Source organism: Nyctereutes procyonoides, unplaced genomic scaffold (genome assembly GCF_905146905.1).
Source record: "Nyctereutes procyonoides isolate TBG_1078 unplaced genomic scaffold, NYPRO_anot_genome, whole genome shotgun sequence".
Lineage (NCBI taxonomy): Eukaryota > Metazoa > Chordata > Mammalia > Carnivora > Canidae > Nyctereutes > Nyctereutes procyonoides.
Genome location: NW_026575126.1, coordinates 34,678,026 through 34,700,261, shown reverse-complemented (window position 1 = coordinate 34,700,261; position 22,236 = coordinate 34,678,026). Strand labels below are relative to the sequence as shown.

At 47.6% G+C, this 22,236-nt stretch overlaps 1 protein-coding gene across 13 annotated transcripts; it reads left to right on the top strand.

Moving 5' to 3' along the window:
- Positions 1–1,103: 1,103 nt before the first annotated feature.
- On the top strand, positions 1,104–16,131 carry HENMT1 (HEN methyltransferase 1). 13 transcript variants are annotated; one of them, XM_055341245.1, is made up of 10 exons: positions 1,116–1,205; positions 3,186–3,304; positions 8,136–8,293; positions 9,689–9,779; positions 10,996–11,121; positions 12,158–12,273; positions 12,704–12,838; positions 14,116–14,295; positions 14,820–14,994; positions 15,538–16,131. In XM_055341245.1, exons 3-10 carry the CDS (start codon positions 8,268–8,270, stop codon positions 15,946–15,948), a joined length of 1,260 nt encoding a protein of 419 aa, XP_055197220.1. In that variant the 5' UTR covers positions 1,116–1,205; positions 3,186–3,304; positions 8,136–8,267; the 3' UTR covers positions 15,949–16,131. The 13 variants fall into 13 exon arrangements, with proteins under 13 accessions (XP_055197219.1, XP_055197227.1, XP_055197220.1 ...); XM_055341244.1 differs by lacking the exon at positions 3,186–3,304 and having other exon boundaries at positions 1,104–1,205; XM_055341252.1 differs by lacking the exons at positions 3,186–3,304; positions 8,136–8,293 and having other exon boundaries at positions 1,114–1,205.
- Positions 16,132–22,236: the final 6,105 nt, after the last annotated feature.

Sequence of the window (22,236 nt, the reverse complement as noted above, 5' to 3'; positions counted from 1 at the left end):
TACCTGCTCGTAGATGATTCTAGGGAGTAGTTGAACCAGCACGCAGAAGCCCCCAGTTCTGTTCATAACCTGTCCCTGAGCGCAGGGAGTTAATCCCCAGAGCAGGCCCCAGCTGTCTTGGGGTGGTAATGACACTGGTCCTGTGTATAGGCCGCCTGCCGTCGCACAGGACCCGTTAGTGGCCTGGAGGCCTAGGCAGGGCCCCTGGCCTGACAGATTGTAAGGTGAGGCCTTTGCTACTGGGATTTTGGCTCCACCTGCAAGCATTAGGGGAGAAGGGGGGTCGGGTGTCATAGCACCGCCAGCAGAATCGGGGTAGATTTCTCCCGTGGCTGCGTTATGAACTATCCACGTCAGATTTTGGTGAGTGGGGGTTAGTTTCAGCCGCGAGGGGCTACAGCGCAGGTGATGTTAGCGGGTAAGTGGGAGCGACGCAGCCCTAGCTTTAGGGGATGGTCCTCGGCGGGCCGCCTCGGGTGCAGCGACCCCCGGACTTACTCCCAACAGCACCTAAAAGCCCGACTAGATCTTTCGGGTTATCCGAGCACTTTGCATTTTGGGTTCTCCAATTACATGTATCACTGCTGGAGAACGGCCAGGACCTCGGTCGCTCTCGGGTCTCGTCGGGGGCGGGGCCGGCCGCGCTCCGGGACTCGTCAGGGAGGGGCGCCCCGTCTGCAGCCCCCGGCGCCTCGGCAGGGCGGCGGGAGGATCAGGTCCTCGGGGGAGGAATCCTGCACGACCGGATAAAGGGGCGCTTGGGTCGTAGAGTCGGTCGCCTTCTCGGCCTTTCGCTGGGCTAGAATCTTGGGAGGTCCTGCTTGGGGGTAAAAATGGTTTTAGCCAAGGAGGGGGATTCTGGACCCTGTCCCGCCAGGCCAGGATGTAGGGCACCTGGTCGGGGTGGCGTCCGGTTTGTCCCTGAAGATCACGGCCTGAACCTGTAGGATAATACGTCTGAAATTTCCCTCTCCGTATGTCCGTGCTCGGATTGAGCCCTTTCCCTGAAGTCCGAGAAGTGGGAGAGCGGAAGAGTGTGGGGGGGTTGTGTCCGCCCCACCATGTACCCACCCACCCCCGTCCACGCCGAGGCACAGACAGCCGTGGCGATGAACAAGGACATAGGAACGCAGACAAACGTCCCAGTGCGGCCGCGGGGACAACGGAAAGTGATCCGATGGGCTGGCAGCCGACCCTCCCCCCAGGTGAGGACCCCGCCCCCCCAGGCCCCCGGCGCCGGCCGCCGGCGCCCGCCCAAGCCAGTGTCCCCCTCTACGGGTTGGCCTTCCTGCAGGTAGGAGGAGGGCAGGGAGCTCAGAACCGGCGCGCTACAGGTAGAGGAAAGTTGAGTGCACTCACCAGGCGTGGGACCCTCCGGGTGGGGTCCTGGGGTCTCTCGGATCCCGGACGAGCCCCTAAATGTCGTGCCCAAGATTGCGAATCCGAGAAACCACCAAGGAGCCGACACCGATGCAAGCGCACGAGGGTCTATTAGCAAGCTCGAGCTTGGGCCCAAGTGTGCCCGACAAGGCGGGGCAGGGACCTGGACCCAGGGGGCTTCCGGCTGGGTTTTTATGCGCTGGTCTAGGGGATTTCCAGAAGGGTGGGGGAGTTGCTCAAGCTCTTAGTTCCTCATTCCAATAAGGGCGTGCCCAGTGGTTTTCCTTGGAGCTGACTTGGGCTACAGGCTGCAGTTGTTGCTTATCTAGGAGCCAGGGTGGGTGGGGGACATTTTCTGAATTTCTTGGGTCCCACAGAGCCCGTTGTTTTTTTTTTTTTTTTTCTGACAGCCCAAGTGAGAACACACAGGAGAGAACTCAAAAGCTGTATCAGGCAGGGTTTTCCAGAGAATCAAATGTGTGTCTGATATATAAATATATATATATATATATTTTAAGGACTTAGCTTATGTTATTGAGGAAGAAGGTAGGTCCAAAAGCTGCAGGGTGGGCCAGCGGGGTGGAGACACAGGTGAAGTTGTATTTGGAGCCCAAGGCAGTTAGTTGGCCGACTTCCTTCTTGCTAGGAGGCGATTAGTCTTTATTCTCTTAAAACCTTCAACAGATTGGATTAGGCCCACCCTCATTGTAAAGGGTTATCCGCTTTACCGCAAGACTACAATTTAGATGTTAATTTCAGACAAAAAACACCTTCATGGAAACGTCCAGAATAATTGCTGGGCACTGTGGCCCAGCCAAGCTGGCATATAAATTTTACCCTGGTACCAGTTGAAAAAAAACTGTGGACAATGGGAATGCCTCTAGGAAGCTTTGAATGAGTTCATCACAAAGTCCTGTAGCTGCAGGGCACATAGGGCTGAGGGCACTGCACAGATTCTCAGAAATGTCCTGGAGATTAATGGTTTGCTAGAAAAGCTGATGGCTCACATTTTAGTTTCCTAGGATATGTTTTATTAAGTTTTAATTTAAGGGGTGCCTGGCGGGCTCAGTCCATGCAGCCTGCGGCTCTGGGTCTCAGGGTTGTAAATTTGAGTTCCATGTTGGGTGTAGAGATTACTTAAAAATCTTTTAAAGTGTTTTCAGCTGGTTGAAAAGTGATTGAGAGGTAAGCTGCACATTAGTTTATCTTTCTAATAATTTCTACTTGATGTCCTTTGTGCATCTCAACGTTGGTGTATCTTAGAATGAATGCTTGATTTTTAATCCTTTCCAATCTTCTTCCTCCATAGTCTTTTCCACCTAGTAATTCCATCCTCACAATTGATCGCAACAGAAACCCGGTAAATATTTTGGCGGGGATGTGTGTGAGTGTGCCACAATTGTTTTATGACAAATATTCCACATCTGTGACCCTCCCCATTCAGAAGTTCTTTGAGATAATGCTGTCAACCTTGGCCAGATAGGGTGGAGTCATCTGACTCGCCTCTCCTGAGAACGGCTCTGTAGATACGATAGATTTTGAACTGCCTGTTGACCTGCCTGTCACTTTGTCAACCTCGGCCGTGTTCATCTGGTTGGACACGATGATATAGTTGTTGGCAAAGTGTTTCTGCCTCACATCTCTCTCAAGGCCTCTAAATATTTCATCCTATTTTGAGCATCAGGCTCAATCTGGCATCCAGGATAACTGTTGGTCACTTATTGCACGGCAGACACGTGAAGGAGGACCTCTGCTGCCTCCATTTTGACCTGTCTATACTTTCTGATTAAGTTCTTTGTTTCCAGCTTACCTGTTAACTCACGCAAAAGACCCTGTGTGCAAAGCATCCTTGGTGGGAATTGAAACTACTCCTCAAGAATAAAGACTGCCCCGGGTCCCTAAGGTCCCGAGTGATTGACCCCAGGTCAGTAATTGGCCTGACCTTTTTAGCCTACCTACATGTACCCCCAACCTTTGTCCTTCATTTTCCTTATATAAACCTGGAAGTAGTTTCAGCACTTTGGAGACAGTCTTTGAGAAGTTAGTCCACTGTCTTCTTAGTGTTGGCCTCACTAAAATAAATTCTTTACTTCTTTTACCACCACTCTCTCTGCCTCTGGATTTTATCAGCAGCCAGTGGCTGAACCTGATCTGTTTGAGACCCTTGGAGCCAGCTGCCCTTGCACCCCCGTGCTCCTGTTACACACCCACAACTGCTGGACTGGAAGTCATAAGTACCTCTATCTTTTTCACTCAAACCAGTACTTGGTCTGTAATAGGTATACTGTACATTTATTCAACGGGTAATTTTTTTTTTTTTTAAGATTTTGTGAGAGCACAAGCAGGGGGTAGGGGCAGAGGGAGAGGGAAAATCAGGCTCCCTGCTGCAAGGGAGCTGATGTGGGATCATGACCCACATGACCCAGGGATCATGACCTGAGCCAAAGACAGATACTTAACCGACTAAGCCACCCAGGCACCCCTTGAATGGGTAATCTTATTTCTCACTTTTCAGCTGAAAAGTTGACACTCAGAGGAGTAAGTAAATTTTGAAAGGTTAGAGAGTAATAGCCAAATCAATATTAAAATTTTTTAACTATGAAGAAAATCAGTATAATTGTGTAGAAAATTATGAGAACATAATCTATGTGTGTATCTCTCTTTTTCTCTGTCACATACATAAAAGCACACACACAAACTTGTTTAGAATTATGGAAATCATTGTTACAGATGTGCACAGATCCATCCAGAGACCTCCTCTCAGTTGGCCAAAGTCCAATGTTTTATTTTACCATAAAAAGAATTTTACAACAAAAGGCACCAAATATGATAATTCTTTATCTAAGAAAGGTTTACTGAGGGCCTGCGATGTACCAGGTGGGTAGTGCTCTGGACACCGGAGCTAACAAATTTGAGTTCCTTGTAGCTAATATTCTAAGAGGAGGAAACAGGCAATAAGCAAATGAACAAATATATAGGTTATCAGATGGCAGTAGGTGCTACGGCAAAAAATAACACCGGGGAGGGGCGCCTGAGTGGCTCAGGGTCTGCCCTTGGTTCAGGTCATGATCTTGGAGTCCTGGGATGGAGGCCCATGTTGGGCTTCCTCATCAGCAGGGAGTCGTCCTCTCCCTCTCCCTCTGTCCCAACCACCACACCCCCTGCTCACGCTCCCTTCTAATAAATAAAATCTTTAAGAAAAATAATACAGGGTAAAGAGAAAAGAGAGTATGGTGGGTGGGGACAGGTTTATTTGGCCTATTCAATTTAAACTCATTCCGAAGGTGTAGAGCATGGTCTCAGTGGGATTTAACAATCTAGTGTAGGAAGGTAAGATTAGGCATGAAAACAAGATGACAAAGGGTAAACAAGGGTACTGGCCACTGGAAGGAGCAGATGCAACTGACAGCTTGAAGAGGTCAAGATTTGGCGATTGTCCAAATGTGGGAAGGGTGGAAGTGGATAGAGCCAAGGATGATTTTCACACTGAAAGAGCAGGAGACCAGGAAAATGATAAAATAGGCACATTCGGAGAGGGAGTCAGACATGAGAATTCAACATCATAAGTGATCCAGCTAGCAGCTTAAGGCAAAAACTCCAAATCCAGGAATCCTGTACAGATCATTTATTAACTTAAAAAGTTTAAATATTTTTAATATGTAGTAAAATATTCATAACATTTAATTTTTTTCCAGCTGTATAAGGATATTGATTTGACAAGTCTGTATGTTATGCTAAAACTTACCATTTTAAGTATATAGTTCAGGGGCATTAAGTACATTCACGTTGTTGTGCAACCATCACCACCATCCATCATCCCAAACTGAACTCTGTACTCATTGACCATTAACACCCAGTTCCTCCCTCCAGCCCAGCCCCTGGCAACCACCCTTCTGACTCCATGAATTTGACTACTTTTGGTATCTCATATAAATGGTATCATACTGAAGGAGAGGAAAACTAATTTTCCCTCTACCTTTTTGAATTTTTGGCTGAGACTCCTGTATTAAAAGACATTAACATATGAAAAATAAACAAGTCTATTAACATGTATACCTCATGTATACAGGAGAGATACTTGGGAAGAACAAGTAAATCCCAGAGGAAGCCCAAGCCACCATTTTATTTTTATTTTTTAATTTTTTTTCTTAAAGATTTATTTATTTATTAATGAGAGAGAGAGAGAAGCAGGCTCCACACCGGGAGCCCGACGTGGGACTCAATCCCAGAACTCCAGGATCGCACCCTGGGCCAAAGGCAGGCGCTAAACCGCTGAGCCACCCAGGGATCCCCCAAGCCACCATTTAAATACCATCTTCAGAATAGACAAAGAAAGATGTTGGAGTGGGGGTATTGGGGAGGCCAATTATGGGAGGCTATCAGGAAAAGCACTGTAAATAAGGACAAGGTTTGTTTTGCACATTTAAATCAGTGTCTTCTCCATTTATAAGATTTCTTGTGATTTAGTAATTTTTCCCTGCCTGGCATAAAGAGGGAGACACCATTACAGATGGCGATTTCCTTTATAAATGTAAATTTCCCTTACAAAAAACTAATTTCAATTGTGTTTTCAGTGGTTCTCCTGTGTTTTCTGTTTCCGGAAATAATCAGTTCAAAACAACCCTTATGCCCAAGAGGTATACTTTGGGGTGACATATTCTACTACTCAAATTCTAACCTTTGAAACTTCTTCAAGAAGTTTCATATCCAGAAGCTCAGTTGGTAGTTTTTCCCAGATCTCATTGAATAGTCTCTTAATCCTGAGACTAGGTCAATTAGGTTAAAGAGCTGTACCTCATTTCAGGAGGTGGTGTTTCAGGTGAGCTCCCAAAGTCAGGCCTACATGAGGTGCAAGCAATCAGGATTTAATAAGAGGCATTTCTAGGGGTGCCTGGGTGGCTCAGACGGTTGAGCATTCGATTCTTGGTTTTTGGCTCAAGTGGTGATCTCAGGGTCCTGGGATGGAGCCCAGCATCAGGGTCCACGCTCAATGTATTCTGTTTGAGGTTATCTTTCCCTCTCCCTCTGACCGTCATGCTTGTGCACTCTTTCTCTCAAAAAAAAAAAAAAAAATCTTAAAAAAAATTTAAGAGGCATTTCTATGGAAACAAAAGAAAAACGAAACTTAATGAACAGACTATAAGCTGAGTTTCTGGGTCCAGAGGGCGGTTAGTGGAGAAGATTTCTAGATATTGGGCTTGAAGCATCTTTAGAGTGAGGAGAGGCAGTGGTAATCAGATTCTCCTGGGTTGCAGTTTGAATGTCTCTGGTGACATCATCAGGTGTTCCAGTGACCTTTCTGGTTTGGCTCACATAGCAAGGCATGAAGGTTATGCATACATGAGCTATGAGCTATTGTGGTGACTTCAGTGGAGTTTTCATCAACTCATCCAGCTTCAGCTCTCAGGGCTTTAGGAAAAGGATGGTTTCTGTTCATTTTGATCCCAAGTCAGAAGGATGGGAGAAAATTGAAAATCTCCATATCTATTGGAGAAAACTAGAAGAATTCAAGATCGGGCCCAGTTTGCAGGTAGATAACAAAACCTCAAAGCAATGAACAGGACTAAAACTATGATATTCCTGAAAAGTGTGGCACTGAAAATTATTTTTCCTCCTCCCTCTGCCCCTTACAGTATTTGTCCTTTTGTGACTGGCTTATCACTTAGCATAACGTCTTCATGGTTCAACTATACTGTAGCATGTTAGCATTTCCTTTTAAAGGCTGAACGATATTTCATTGCATGTATATACCACTTTTGTTCAACTGTTGGTGGACATTTGGATTGTTCCTACCTTTTCCTGCTCTGAATGATACTGCTATGAACACGGGTGTACAAATATCTGTTTAAGCCTCTGCTTTCGGTTCTTTTGCATATATACTGTTAATAGATAAACTGAAGCATATTGAAATTTTTAGGAATTGGAGCAAAAATCAATTTGGATCGGGTAGGTCCTAACCACTGTCAGGAGCTAGAGGGAAGACTTGTATAGGGAAGATGCTAAAGCAAAGCAAGGAAATTATTTGATTGCTTACTGGTTAAACAGGTACCTTATTTGGGAAGGACTGTCTGCCGCTGGACATTCTCAGGTTTCCATGTTTTAACCTTGAGGCATCTACAGGCTTACGTTTGGGTTTGCTGATGTGTAGGCTGCCCAAGCATTAGAGCCACCTCAATACAATGGCCTCCTTGTTGAATTAATCTAAAAATACCCAGAAGTGGAATTCACTTATTAACTTTTAAGATTCTGTTTAAATGATACACCTGTAATAAGGAATATATTCCTCTAATGAAGACAATCTACTAAAGCTACTGTTTCTGGACGCCTGGATGGATGGATGGCTCAGTGGCTGAGCCTCTGCCTTTGGCCGACATGATCCCAGGGTCTTGGAATCGAGACCCACATCAGGCTCCTGGGAAGGAGCCTGCCTCTCTGTCTCTCATGAATAAATAATATATTAAAAAACAAAAAACAACAAAAAAAAAGTTTCCCCAGGCCAATAGGAATGTCTCAAAACAGTGACCCTTGCGTTGTATGTTTTTTTACTATGAGACTAGACCCCTCAAAATACCCAATTGAGTAAGCTATTTGTGATATTCCAAAGCTGTTATTACTGTCCTTTGCATATTATGGCATTAAGTGTTTGAAAGTGCAGTTCTAATATATAATTTATGGAATATTAGATTATCGATTCATTAATAAGCACCAGCTTTTGAGTCTCTTAAAATGACTAAAAATATTTTTTTCCCCTAAAGAATGCAGCTTTGCCTCTCGGCCTCCTGAAGCTAACTCTTCCATCGCCTACAATAAAGACATAAGTGGTTATAAAGTGTCCAGTTGGACGTCTGGCAGGGGAAGGACACGAGATGCAGCAATGTTTCTGAGAGATGGTCCAGTTGCCCTCCCTGCACAGGTGCCCTCCCTGCACGGCTGCCCTTCCTGCACAGGTCCCCTTCCTGCACAGGTGCCCTCCCTGCACGCGGAAATGACCAGTTGGAGGTTTGGGGGCTGAAGGAACGTTCTTCTGAGCTCAGAGGTCATTGGACCAGACTTACCGAGCGCCGAGTCCCCTCCAGGCCCCGCGGGTCGTTCTGAGGCTCGGGGAGGCGGCAGGTTAGGAGGCGAGGTGCCGCCCCTGGACGCGGGGCAAGGCTGGGCCGCGCTCTGCTCGTCGCTGAGGGCGGGGAGCCCCCCCACCCCGCCGACCTCTGCGCCCGCCGGCCAGCGCCCACCCGGCGGGCATGCCCCACCCCCCGCCCTCGCTGCCTGGGCAATGGCCTGGGGCACGCGCCGGAGGCCGTTAGGAGCCGCGAAACCGACGCCTCCAAGCCCCGCACCTGGGGAACCGGGGCTGCCAGAGCCCGGGGCGGGGGGGTGGGGGGGTCCGGGGGGGGCCGCGGGTGTGGACGGCCCGCGTGTGGGCGGCGTGGCTGCGGGGGAGGGGGCGGCACGGGTGTGGCCGCGGGCGGGTAACGCGGGGCGGCTCAGGTGTGGCCGCGGGTGTGGACGGCGCGGGTGTGGGTGGGTAACGCGGGCGGGGCGGCCCGGCCTTGGGTTGAACCGCGGGGGAGGGGGCGGCGCGGGTGTGGCCGCGGGCGGGTAACGCGGGGCGGCTCGGGTGTGGCCGCGGGTGTGGACGGCGCGGGTGTGGGTGGGTAACGCGGGCGGGGCGGCCGGGCCTTGGGTTGAACCGCGGGGGAGGGGGCGGCGCGGGTGTGGCCGGCGCAGGTGTGGCCGCGGGCGGGTAACGCGGGCGGCTCAGGTGTGGCCGCGGGTGTGGGCGGTAACGCGGGGGGCGAGCGGCGGCTCCGGAGTTGGTGATTGACGTGCGGGCCACATTTTAGGCTGAGAACCAAGGTTTTAAGTCCCGCCTGAGCGGGTGTCGGACGCGCGTTCCGCTCACCTGGTGTGCACTCGCGGGCCTGGCGGGAGGCCGCCTGCGAGCGTCGGGCGCCCCCGCGGGGGAGCGGGCGCCTCGGGGTCGCAGGGTCGGTGTTTCGAAGCCGCACGTTTGGAGCCGCTTGAGAAATCAGTTAATGAAGTTGGGGGCTCTGAACTCATGGTCCAGCTTGTATCCAATTTAACGGAAAGGGGACGAATGGGGGTTACTGTATGTAGCTGGGTTTGTCCTAGTGAGAAGTGACTGTTGGTTTCTGAGCCTGTTTTGTCTGAAGCCCTGCTTAGGTTGAGTAAATTCTGTTAATTAAATGGTGACAGGTAAAGAGAAGGGAGGGAGCTTGCTCTTTTTACTCATTTAGGCAGCTGTGGGGTCCAGACTCGCCTAAAAAGTGGTACTTTGTATTTACAGCGAGTGCTTGCCGAACCAGAGCTCGGATACATCGGCTTTTTTTGTTGCAGCAAAACTTGAAAACTTGGAAGCAATGGGAGAAAACAAAGAGGTAATGCTTCTTTTCCTAACCTGCTTGTGGGAGTATCAAAAGGGATTCGTGAGATGGATTGAGTTAAATACGCTCATAGTATTCAACTGGTGTTAATGTGCTTTTGGATCAGCCGAGTTTTTTTTTAATTTTTATTTATTTATGATAGTCACACACACACACACACACAGAGAGAGAGAGAGAGAGAGAGGCAGAGACACAGGCAGAGGGAGAAGCAGGCTCCATGCACCGGGAGCCCGACGTGGGATTCGATCCCGGGTCTCCAGGATCGCGCCCTGGGCCAAAGGCAGGCGCCAAACCGCTGCACCACCCAGGGATCCCCCGTTTTTAACTGAAGATGGTGATTGAGGCGTGTGGCCTGAGAGGCCCGAGAGTCTGCGTTTCCAAGAAGTGTCTGGATAAACAGCCCCGTGAACACTTGGAGTGCCGAGGTCGTATTTCTGTGCTAATTGGTAGCTACTTGCTACTGTGGTTACTGAACACCTGGGAAAATGCCTTGTTAATAAAAAATTAAGTCTTCAGTAGGGAAGAGATGGTGTTCAGTTCCATTTTCAACAGCCGGGGATTCATAGCCAATGAGCAAACGGAAGGGCTGAGTGGATGGAAGAGACCACAAGGGAGTGGGCTCTTGCTAAACTGATTTAACAGGATTCTTGGTAAGGCAGTAAGACAGCTCCATCAGATTTTCAAGGGGTGGTTACAAATTTGATCTGGTTGACATTAAGGGTTAAGGGTTCTTGGTGCCTGGGTGGTTCAGTCAAATGTTTGGCTCAGGTCAAGATCCCAGAGTCCATGGACAGACCCCTGCATTAAGCTCACTGCTCAGCAGGGAGTCTTTCTCAGCCCTGCACCCTACTTGTGCTGTCTCATTCTCAGATTTCAAGCTGGCCTGAGCCTGATGGTGTCCAGGTCAAGGCCTAATCAGAGGGCTTGGGAGTAGTTTGGTCAAGGAGTCTCATTCTCCTGCCTACTTGAACTCCAAGCTCTGGTAGTTGCCTAGAGACTGTTTTAAATGCATTAGCTCTAGGAAGTATAATCCCAAAATCTCACTTTTAAGACTGGAGGAGCTTATATGAACTGGAGGAAATACCACTGAGTTTTTTCCCCCAGACACAGGTGGCTGAAAGGACAATGTATTGAGAGTGGTGAAGCTCGTTTTTCCTTATTTAAGTCCTGAATTTGTGGATGATTTTAGAACACCTCTTTTTTGTTTCAGTGCAACAGTATGGTTGATAATTGTGAAGAAGTGCCCACGAAGGAAGTGATTGAGTTCAGACCGCCACTATATAAACAGAGATACTTCTTTGTTAAAAATTTAGTGCAACAACATAAACCCAAGAAGGTATTTCTTTCCGGCTGTCTTAACTGAGTCATAAAAAACCTGAAAATTTAGTTAGTAAGCAGATTATTTAAAGACTTGTTGCAAGAAAGGAAAAAGCTTTTTTTTCAATAATGGAGCAAACAACATTTTTGGCAGGGGATACAAGGTGGTGTGCTTGGATAGTATAATGTATTAAGCTGAGGTTATCCTTTTCTAGGAGGGATCCTTAAAGTTTCCTAAGGCTGTAATTTGCTCTTGGACCAGATTTTTTAATGCTATGAACCCTTCTCCCACTGTCCCATAAATGTGCCTGCTTCAGAAATCCTTTACTGAGTGCAATATTGTGGTAGATTGCAAGGCTTACCTAAAATATTGAAGGTAAAGGTTCTTTGGTGAAACAGGTTTGAGGAAAAATTGGATTGAATAGATCGAATATACCTTATTGCTAAGGGAGAGTTAGTCCCTTTTTTTTTTCACATGGGAATTAGTGCTGTAATACTTTGGTTTCCTGATAGAATTGAATCAGATTTAACACGTTGCTTTTTAAGATAATATTATATGGAATCTTGTCTTGAGTATTAAATCCCTGGATTCCCCCTTAAAAGCCATTTAGTTACCCTAGAAGCTGATTTGGGTTATCTATCTTTGGGATTGGGTGCCATTAAAGTATTCTCCTAAAGTGGAAATCCATAATTTAGTAGGTGATTTTGCTGTGGTGAATGCAGACTTCTTGCATAATTAAGATCCATTTAATAATCTAATCCCCTTAATGTACATTTATATTAACACTGAATAAATAAATAAATCCCTAAAACGCTGTTCAAGATCAGATCTGTCTGATGTTTGGTGTGCACACTTAGCATTTTATAGGATACCTTCCATGTGGGTTCTGGGTGCCAAAAACACAATTTACTCCCTGCCCACCCCTCGCCTGTTAGGTTTCAGGTTAATTTTGTTCTACCTAAAGATCTTGACATAATGGTTTATATGGTAATTCTCAACCACTTGAAAATTTTGGTCACTTGACTTCTATTTCAATGTTCTGTTTCATCTGTAGGTTGCAGACTTGGGCTTTGGAGATGCCACACTTATATGGATGCTAAAATACCATCATTGCATTGAACATCTTGTTGGAGTAGATACTTACGCTGGCAGTACCTCTCAATGGGAAATGTAATATCAAGTTTCTGTGCATAATTTGAAATTAGTGGCAGTGTGAGGAAGTGTCCATACAGCTTGGTTTAGAAGATTGGCACCCTGATAGCTTCAAGTGCACCCGAATGACTTTATCATAATATGGAGAATAAGTTTTTCTGACCAGTGGAGAAAGCATAGCCTCAGTTAATTACAACAGCCAAAGCACTGCAGATTTTCAAATGGCAAAATCTTTAATGTTGGACACTAAGAGAACTTAAGACATTGTCCCAGGCCTTTTAATTTAAGCAGGACCAGCTCTTTAGTCTGACCAGTAATCTATGAGGAAGTTACCCTGTGACCTGGAGCTTAATACATGGAAAACTGATTTAGATAATTATTAGAATTCTACAGCTGGTGAGATTCTTAATAGATTAGTATTGAAAGATCCCTTCTATGTTTTTTGCAGAAGTAATTTGAGCCCATCAGTGGGGGATTATCTAGTTCCTCGGGACCTAGATTTGACTATAACCTTGTATCGTGGCTCTGCTGTACAGAAGGACTCTCGTTTGGTTGGATTTGACTTGATGACATGTATTGAATTGTAAGTATTAAAACTGATTCTTCCTGTATAAATTAGAAGCTGTATATAATTAGTATCAGTAAATTTCGCGTTCTCTAAATTTTATAATTTAAATTTGTAAAGCAGATTGCTTTGACAGAATTGGCTTTATTTTCAGATTTACAGATAAGCTGTAAAAATAGGAGCGCCCGTTTTTTTTTTTTTTTAGATTTTATTTAGGGCAGCCTGGGTGGCTCAGTGGTTTAGCCCTTGCCTTCGGCTTTTGTCTCTTGAGAGACAGAAAAAGATTTTATTATTGAGAGACAAAGATTTCATTTATTCTTGAGAGACAGAAAAAGATTTTATTTATTCTTGAGAGACAGAGAAAAAGATTTTATTTATTCTTGAGAGACAGAGGCAGAGACACAGGCAGAGGGAGAAGCAGGCTCCCCGCAGGGAGCCTGACATGGGACTCTATCCCGGGACTCCAGGATCACGCCCTGGACCGAAGGCAAGGGCTAAACTGCTGAGCCACCCAGGGATCTCCCCAACCATTTTTCTTTTGTCTAATGTATGAATTTAAAGCAATTTCACTCAAGTGCATTATAGCTGCAACTACACATTTTGTGTATTTGCATTCATACTGCAAGGAAGCCAAATTGAAGACCCAGGATGCTGAATTATGTACCTATGCATCTTCCAGTTACTGGTCTGGAGTTAATCTCCTGCCCCCATCACCATCCAGCTGAGCTGTAGTGGTTATGAGGAGTTGGACAGCATATTTGCCCTAAAAATGTTTGTTTATATTGTGTAGCGTTTTCCTGTCAACTAGTGTCTCTTGCTGCATCAGGATAGGAATGGCTTCCCAGGTCTAGTGACAGTTGATCTGGTTCTTGAGTGTGGGTGAGAATCTACTGGTATCTGATCCTGAAGCCCACAACTAAGGCATGTATTCGGTCTCCTAGACCTGCAGGTTTCCTGGGAGCTTATACTTTGGCTCATTTCTTTAGTTACTTTCAGTGAAGCCCAGAGAGCCCTGAAAAGGGATAACGTGGATGAAGTGCAAAGTGCGAATATGAAGAGTTGAGTTTAAGTCATTTAAGTACTGTTCTATATTTAGAGAAGGGGTAAATCAATGTAGTGATGGAAATTTTTTTAGGGACCCCTTGGTGGCTCAGTGGTTAAGCATCTGCCTTCAGCTCAGAGCATGATCCTGATCTAGGATCCTTGCAAGGAGCTGCTTCTTCCTCTGTCTCTGTCTCATGAATACAGTCTTTAACTAGGAAAATAATTGCATTCTTTCCTATTGACCATTTCAGGATAGAACATTTAGATTCTGAAGATCTGGCCAAGTTTCCTGAAGTTGTATTTGGCTATTATTCCCCACGTATCATCATCATCAGCACACCAAACTCTGAATTCAATCCCCTGTTTCCAGCATCAACCTTTAGACACTTAGATCACAAATTTGAGTGGAACAGAATGCAGTTTCAGACCTGGTGAGTTCGAGTCTTATCAGTATTGTGTGTGTGTGTGTGTGTGTGTGTGTGTGTGGTATCCCACAGGAGTTTAAAATGCTATGATGTCTCTTTACATATAAATTCCCAATATTCAGCTTGGCGCATATAAAGGAGCCTCCGTATTTGGGCATATGAGACAGGCAAGCATGGAAAAGTGTATGGGGGGCACCAGGTGTCTTGATGCGAAGGCCTCAGTAGTGGTGTGAAGATGAGGAAACAAAGCAGAGGGCATAGGGCACTGTAGGTGAGCCTTGCCAGGGGTGTTCCTTGCCAGATGGTCATGTTTCTGGCATTGCGCAACAATTGGGATTGTAACCAGTGTGGTCTCCTTTTTTTTACCCATAAACTGTGCTCTAACTTCCTTTCTCCATATTTTTGCAATTACTTGGACACTGACACTCAGGACCCTGAACCCCTCAGAAGGAAGTAAACCCTGTGTGGCACTGTGTTGCATTTAGTAAATCTTAGCTCATTATGTTAATACGTTTCAAAATTGATTTCAGGGCTTCGGATGTGGCAAACCTCTACAATTACTCAGTAGAGTTTACTGGTGTGGGGTCTCCACCAGCAGGAGCTGAGCATGTTGGGTACTGTACCCAGATAGGGGTCTTCCAGAAAAATGAAGCAAAGGCAACTGAATCATGCATTTCCACACCAGAGGAACATGTTTATGAAACCGTGAGTATTTTGTGAGGTAGTGACCAGGGAAAGAAGCACATGGGTTAGGATGCTGAACTCTGTAGAGATAAGTGTAAATGACCTTAGGAGAAGCTTTCATGCCCACAACTGGGCATGGGTTGATTAGAGACCACCTCCTTAGAGACCACCAAGCTGATGTGCCAGTGACCTTCCCCCTGTCAGCAGCAGCAGGAAAGAGGAAAGCCAGCAGTACTTCATAGTGGGGCTCAGGAAAGGAATTACCCCTGAACCTCCAAGCTTCTCAGACCCTTGTTTTCAGGTTCTGGTGTGAAGAATAAGCACGTTGCCCTTTTAACAATTTTTATACCCTTTTCCTTCTAATATCAAGTTGGAACATTGGGTTGGTGTGAATTGGTAGAAACCTGGCTTTGGGATACTTTGTGATCATCAGGATTAAATCTTTAAAGCAGAAACTGCCAGTAGTGATTCCCATTATGTTGCGCTCCCGGCTGGTAGGGTTTGATACACATAGTGTACAGTTAATTCGCGATGCAGGAAAGTGATGAAATCTTTTTCCTTCAGGTTTTTACAACAGCATATCCCAGTTTACAGGAGAAGAAAAACCTCCTGTTAGTCCTGAGCGCAGAGGTGTTAAGAGCCTCCAACTCTATGAGACTGCGGTTTATCGTGGATCCGAAGAAAAAGGTGAACGGTAGATTGGTGCCAGAAGACAGTTGCGTCCCACGGTACGGGTTAATTGTCACCGATGCTCAAAGGGCCCAAATTGAGAGCTCCCCCAAGCCTTACTGTGTGGGAAAGAAATTCTACGTGCCCCTGGAAAGACTCATTACTTTTCCAAAGGTGAACCGCTTGGTTGATAGTGTCGAGCGGCTGCGCAGCCTCCTTTCTGAGGCGCTGAAGCTGAACAGGGATCAGAGTGCCCTCCAGGTGGACTTGCATGATCACTACTCGCGGACCATGCTTTCCTACTGAAGCCGCGGACCTTAATGATAGGCTTAGTTCGAAAATTGTACGTTTAGGCAACTTAGTTTTGAATTTCCCTATCCTTGTGTGTTTTCATATGCTTTTTGGGGGTGGTGTAGGGTTCACGTTCACACGTTTCTGTTGTACCCATGTTAAATGACTTAAATTTGTAAAGTAAACTATGAAATAAAACTTTTCCACTGGAAATAAGAGTAACTTTTATTTCTAGGATTCTCAGTGCCTGGGTCGCTTAGTCAGCATCTGCCTTGGGCTCAGGTCATGATCCTGGCTCCTGGGAGCGAGTCCGGCATCGGGACTCCTACTCACCAGGGAGCCTCCTTTCTCTTGCTCTGTCCCCTGCCCCTACTTTCTCAGTCTTAAAAATTCTAGGATTCTCTGCCTCTTGGGATAAATTCTAACCCATAAACTTTGCCTAAAACAGAATACAGGAGATGTTTGAAAAGCAGCCTCCTCTTAAGCACCCTTTGGCAGCGTACTGCTTGGAATCGGTTGTATTAGCAATTGAATTATAGCTTCACATTTTGGGGGAAACTGGTCTCAATGAGACCTAGGAGTGGCTAGGTAATTATGCTTGGTGGCTCTGCCACCAGAGGGATCTATTCATCTACCTCCCTGATGGACCTCAGGGCCGAAATGGATGGTTGAGTTTTAGCTACTACTTGCTCTTTCTCTTTGGAATGACGTGGAATCTGCAAGCGGACAAGTACAAGGGCATGTGCTGGCTCTCTGATAAGGTTATTCTAGACCACGGTTTGTTCCTTGTTGAGCTTTACCACTCTGAAGCCAGGAGTGGGTTTTTATTTTGGGCTTGTGTGTGCCCAGTTGGTGTCACCTGAGGAGGAGGAATAAGGAGAGGAAGGAAGGACATTGGCAAGTTGTCAGTCTGCCACAACTGGTGTATCCTCACAAACTGGGGCCAGACTGCCTGGGAAATACCTCTTGGGGCCATAGTTCTTCAGTTTTCAAAGTGGATGGAAAATGGATTTGGGTAGGGGGGTGGGGAAAGAAGGGACTCAGAGAATCTGATCACATAAGCCCTGTTAAGGAGCTGTTCATAATTTCATAAGCCTGCTCCATCAGCCCCCTGCCTTTCTAGACTGATACTTCTCTCTTGAATGCATAGGACATGTAGATATACTCCGGCTATGCTCCCCGTCAGGGCAAAAGGCGCTTGCGCTTGTCCTATTTCTAGGCCTCTGCATGACTTCTACCCATGGCTTCTCACCTGTTAGAGCCAAGGTTTCAAGCCCAGGCCAGCACTTTGTCCTGTTGTCCTCCAGGCTAATGGATTTACTTCAAGCTTCATCCCCTCCTGAAAACTTTAAAAACTCAGGGCAGCTCTGGGTGATAGAGATACTGTTCCCATTCCCATGACTCCCATGTCTTTGCAACATCAGGACCCACATCATTTCACTCTAATACAGTTCTTTGTACATGGAAAGGTTATTAATGCTCTAAGCCAGGTATCAGATCTTGTAGATGCAGAGTGAATCTTTGCAGCCTTGCAAACTACTGAGCTCTCAGGAAATTGCGCTGGAAAAGGCCACAGATAATGCGGATGTGGTATGCCACTAAAGGCAGCTGTTGGTTTTGTCCATAGTTTGCTGTTTTAAAAAGCTGTACCTTTTAGCAGTGCGGAAATGGAGATCTTCATGAAGGGACAAATGCAATTAGAAGCTTCATTTCCTATTGGTGTAAACCCAAGTTGGGTTAGAGGCAAATTTCTGGCCCACTGAGTGTATGCTGGGAGCGATAACTGTCACGGGGAGTTCTAAGCAGTGAGAGTGCCTGGCCCACAGTAATGTTGCCGACGAGTAGCTGTGTTCATCTTAGGAGTGTCGTTAGGTAAGGGCTCATTCTTGTATCCAGGCAGCCAGTTCTCACAAGGTATGTTGAGGTCTAGAAAGTGAACAGTCCTTTAAGGTTCTAAGACCAAGGGACCCCTGGGTGGCTCAGTGGTTGGGCCTCTGCCTTTGGCTCAGGATGTGATCTCCAGATCCGGATCGAGTCCCACATCGCGAGGAGCCTGTCTCTGCCTCTCTGTCTCTCAAATTTTTTTTAAAAAGGTTGAGACCAAACCAAGCACTTTAAGAAAAGTGGCAGCCTTTGGGGTTAGTTACCTGGCTGGCTCGGTTGTGTCTGCTCAGGTCGTGACAGGGTCCTGGGATCAAGCTGCGTTGGGGGCTCCCAGCTGGAAGCTTACTTCTCTGAGTGCGCCCCTGGCCCGCCACCCCCGCCCCCCAACCTTGTGAGCGCCATTTGTCTCTATCTTAAGTGGCAACCCTATACGTTGTAGAGTGTCTTGTGCTTTATATATAGAATAAGTTGTGTAAAATTCTCACCAGATTTCAGGTGCCTCAATGTAGAGACCTGTTGAAATAAGTCTAGTCCTCCCCAGCCACTGTCTGTGTTACACTTGCTACTTGTTCTCCCTTTACTACCCCTCCCAGGGCTTCCCTCGCCTCATGTAAACACCCCCCTCCAAGGAGGGCAGTCTTAGATGGCCACCTCCCCCTCCTCCCTACTCTATATTCCAGCAGCTTCCTGTGAAAGGGGACATGAGGAAACTTTAAAAGTTCGAATCATGACTAGCTATTCATGGGTTTCTCCCCCTGCGGGTTGCATGTTAGGCCCCTTCTGGGGAAATGTCTGAAAATCTTGAAGAAGCTTCCCTTTGCTTTCCTGTGGGGGAACTCCTACTGCTTGTACGTTGTCCTTTCCATGTCGGGAAAGCAGAATTCCTGTTCTAAGACCAGGGCTAAATACTGGTTTGAGAAGCCTTTGGTTCCAGAGACTGCTGAGCAACAGGAAGCAGAATATCTGAGGTTTAAGCTCTGACTGAAACTTGATATTAAGGTGTCTGAAATCGTGACGAAGGTGGTTGCTACCTTTACCTGTAGTCTCCGTCCAGAACCCCAGAGAATGAACAACCCTGCTGATTAACGAACAACCCTGCTGATTAACAACTGTAAACACTGTAAACTGGATTTTTCTATGAACTAAACAAATTTAAATTGCAAAAGTAACTAAAAATGGAGACAATTCATAACCACCTAGAACTTAAACATCTGCCTTTGGGTCAGGTCATGATCCTGGGGCCCTGGGATTGGAGCCCCGTGTCGGGCTCCCTGTTCAACGGGGAGCCTGCTTCTCCACTGGCCCCCCTACCACTCATGCTCTCTCATTCTTCTCTGTTCTCAAATCTTTTATTTATTTAATTTGTTTAAATATTTTATTTATTCATGAGAGACAGAGAGAGGCAGAGACACACACAGGCAGAGGGAGAAGCAGGCTCCATGCAGGGAGCCTGACATGGGACTCGATCCTGCGACCCCAGAATCACGCCCTGGGCTGAAGGCAGATGCTTAACCGCTGAGCCACCCAGGGGTCCCTCCTTTCTCATATTTTAATGATCACTTTTTTCTTAACAAAGCATAATGCAAGTTTATGCTAAAACATCCAGACTGTTAAGGACAAAAAAAAAGTCCCCGAATAGTTGTACTCCTGCCCTTCTCACTCCTTAGAGTCAATAAAGGTTCTTATATTCACAATAACTGGAACTACACGGAGATTCCAGTTTCACAAGAACCAGTGCCTTTGTCAGGAGGCAGATTGTTCCTTTGTGTAGGAAAACCCTTGGACTGGAACCCAAGGCTTGTAAGGCAGGAAGAGCAGCCCTCAGCATTGTTCTTTGCTCCAAGGACTTGGGCTACCCTGAACCGCCAGGGCCTGCGGTTGTGCAGGAGAGGAAGGCTTACCCGGCTTCTCAAGACAAAAGGAGTATGGCCACAGCCCCTGCGGGAGCAGACGTACATGTGTGTCACCAGGCACTAGCACTGCCCGGCCCTTGATCTAAAGATTGCTCCAGTTGCTTGCATGGGCTAAGGCCGAGGGCCCCGGCACTGCGGCTCCTTGAGGCTCCTGCGGCAGGCTCTCCCTGAGGTGCTCTTCTCAGTCCCGGGCCCCAGCCCCCCAAGCCCCCCCCAGCCCCTCCGTGCCTCCCCCCCCCCCCCCCGCAGCACCTTGCACCGCCCCGAGGGCCCGCGACCGCCCAGGCCAGGGCATCGCGGAACTGCGCTCGCTCGGCCAGGACGCACACTTTCGGGGCCATCCCGACATAGGGGACACTTAGGGGTTTCCTGACACTTAGCAAAGCAAGCTCGTAGGAGCTGGAAGCCAGACACTTGTACAGCGAACGTTCATCTCCGATGCAACGGAGGCCGGGCTTTGAAGGCCGCGTGCCGTCCGCCAGGCTTCTTACACAAATCCTCTTGGGGTTTGGGAGGGAGACTCGAGGGAGGAACCCCTTCCTCTGAAGTCACCCACCCGTGCTCTGCCCGTTTCCTTGGGCTCTGCGAGGGCCACCTCCCCGCGGGGCTGCAGTCCGGCCTTCCCCGTTCCTCCCCGTGTGGGCTCCGCGGGAATGAGTCACACTGAGCTCTGGGCGTTCGCCGCGCTGCTCCCCGCTCCCCGCTCCGTTCCCCGCTCAACGCTCAACGCTCCGTGCTCCCCGCACTCCGCTCCCCGCTCCGTGCTCCCCGCACCCCGCTCTCCGCACCCCGCTCCGTGCTCCCCGCTCCAGACCACAGGCCTCGACCCCCGGATCCCCTGCTTTGGTTGGAGAGGCTGAGGCTCCAGGGCCCTGTTTAGCCTCCTCCCTGGGGAAGCCAGGGCTGATCACCCGGTCCTAAGGAGGAATCCTTCTGGAATGGAGCCAACGATCTTTTACTAATCCCATATCAAAGGAAGGCAATTTACCCTTAAGTAGGGAAAGAGTCTGTGACGCCTCAAAATCTTTTTTCCAAGTATTTCAAATTGTGTAAAATGAGTGCTGGAAAGGGGCACCTGGCAGGCTCAGTGGTTAGAGCATGCAACTCCTGATCTGGGGGTTGTAAGTTCGAGCCCCCTGTTGGGAAGAGAGTGTGCTTAAAAAAAACTGATATTGAAGAAATTTATTTTTCCTTAGTTCCACAGGATATTAGGAAAGAAGGGCACACACAGGGTCACGGGAGAGTTGAACTGAATCACTGAAGCTAACTACCACAAGGTGGCACACTTTTCCCACTTAAAGGTAATTGCACTCTTGCTTTGAGAATTCCCCAATATAAATAAGCAGCAAAATAACTTGAAGATTCTTACAGTTTTACTTGAAAATAACTGCTAACTGGTTTAAAGGTCTAGTAGTGAAGTCAGTTGAAGAGAAATGGCGAAGGAGAAATCTCTAGGGGTTAAGGGCCTCGGAATGGGGTCTGAAGCCATTCACGCAGGAAGGTCTCAGGCTCCTTGTTGCATGGGGCCATAGGGAGTCGAGTAGGTGTCATCGACTCAGGGGATGTCCACGTGTAAGCCTTTCTGTTTCCTACACTTTTGTTACGTTTAGTGTAATGTGGGATGGGTTAACTCTCCCAAGTTTCCTATCAGGCAGATGGGAGGAAAGGTTGGTCCATCCCCGGTCTGTGGGGTGCACCTGTGGGAATGAAGGACCCAAGGGTGGTAAGGCAGGAGGAGGGAGGGAGAGAAAACACTGGGTGTGGAGCAGAGGGGTAAGCTCTACGGTGCCTGGGCCTGGGGACACCACGCTGGAGACGTGGGTAAGGAGTTGAGGGCAGATCAGAGGGCCCTGCGGCTTCTGCTGTGATCAGGCAGCAAGTTATCCCCGTGCCACCTCTCCCAGTACCCCACGGCTCCTGGCTCCTCCCGTGCCAGTGACCTTTCATCACCCGCACTCTCCAGGACGACACTGCGATCTGCGAGAAAGACATGGGGCCAAACCCATACTGAAGCACTGTTCTTTCACTTGCTATTGTTATTTTATTTATTATTAATTAATTTATTTACTTACTTATATATTTAAAGATATTTTATTTATTCATGAGAGACACAGCAAGAAAGGCAGAGACCCAGGCAGAGGGAGAAGCAGGCTCCCTGCAGGGAGCCCAATGTGGGACTCCATCCCAGAACCCCAGGGTCACGCCCTGAGCCGAAAATGCAGGCCCTCAGCCGCTGAACCACCCATGCACCCCACTATTGTAATTTTAATGTCAGCAGAGGGAATGTGCTGGCACGGTTTTTCCTCTGAGGACTAGTCTGTACAGTGGTGACACTGAGTATCACTTAAATTTGTTTTTAACATTTTATTTATTTATTAATGCGAGAGAGAGAGAGAGAGAGAGAGAGAGAGAGAGAGAGAGAGAGGACACAGGCAGAGAAGCAGGCTCCATGCAGGGAGCCCAATGCGGGACTCGATCCTGGGTCCTGGGCCGAAGGTGGGCGCCA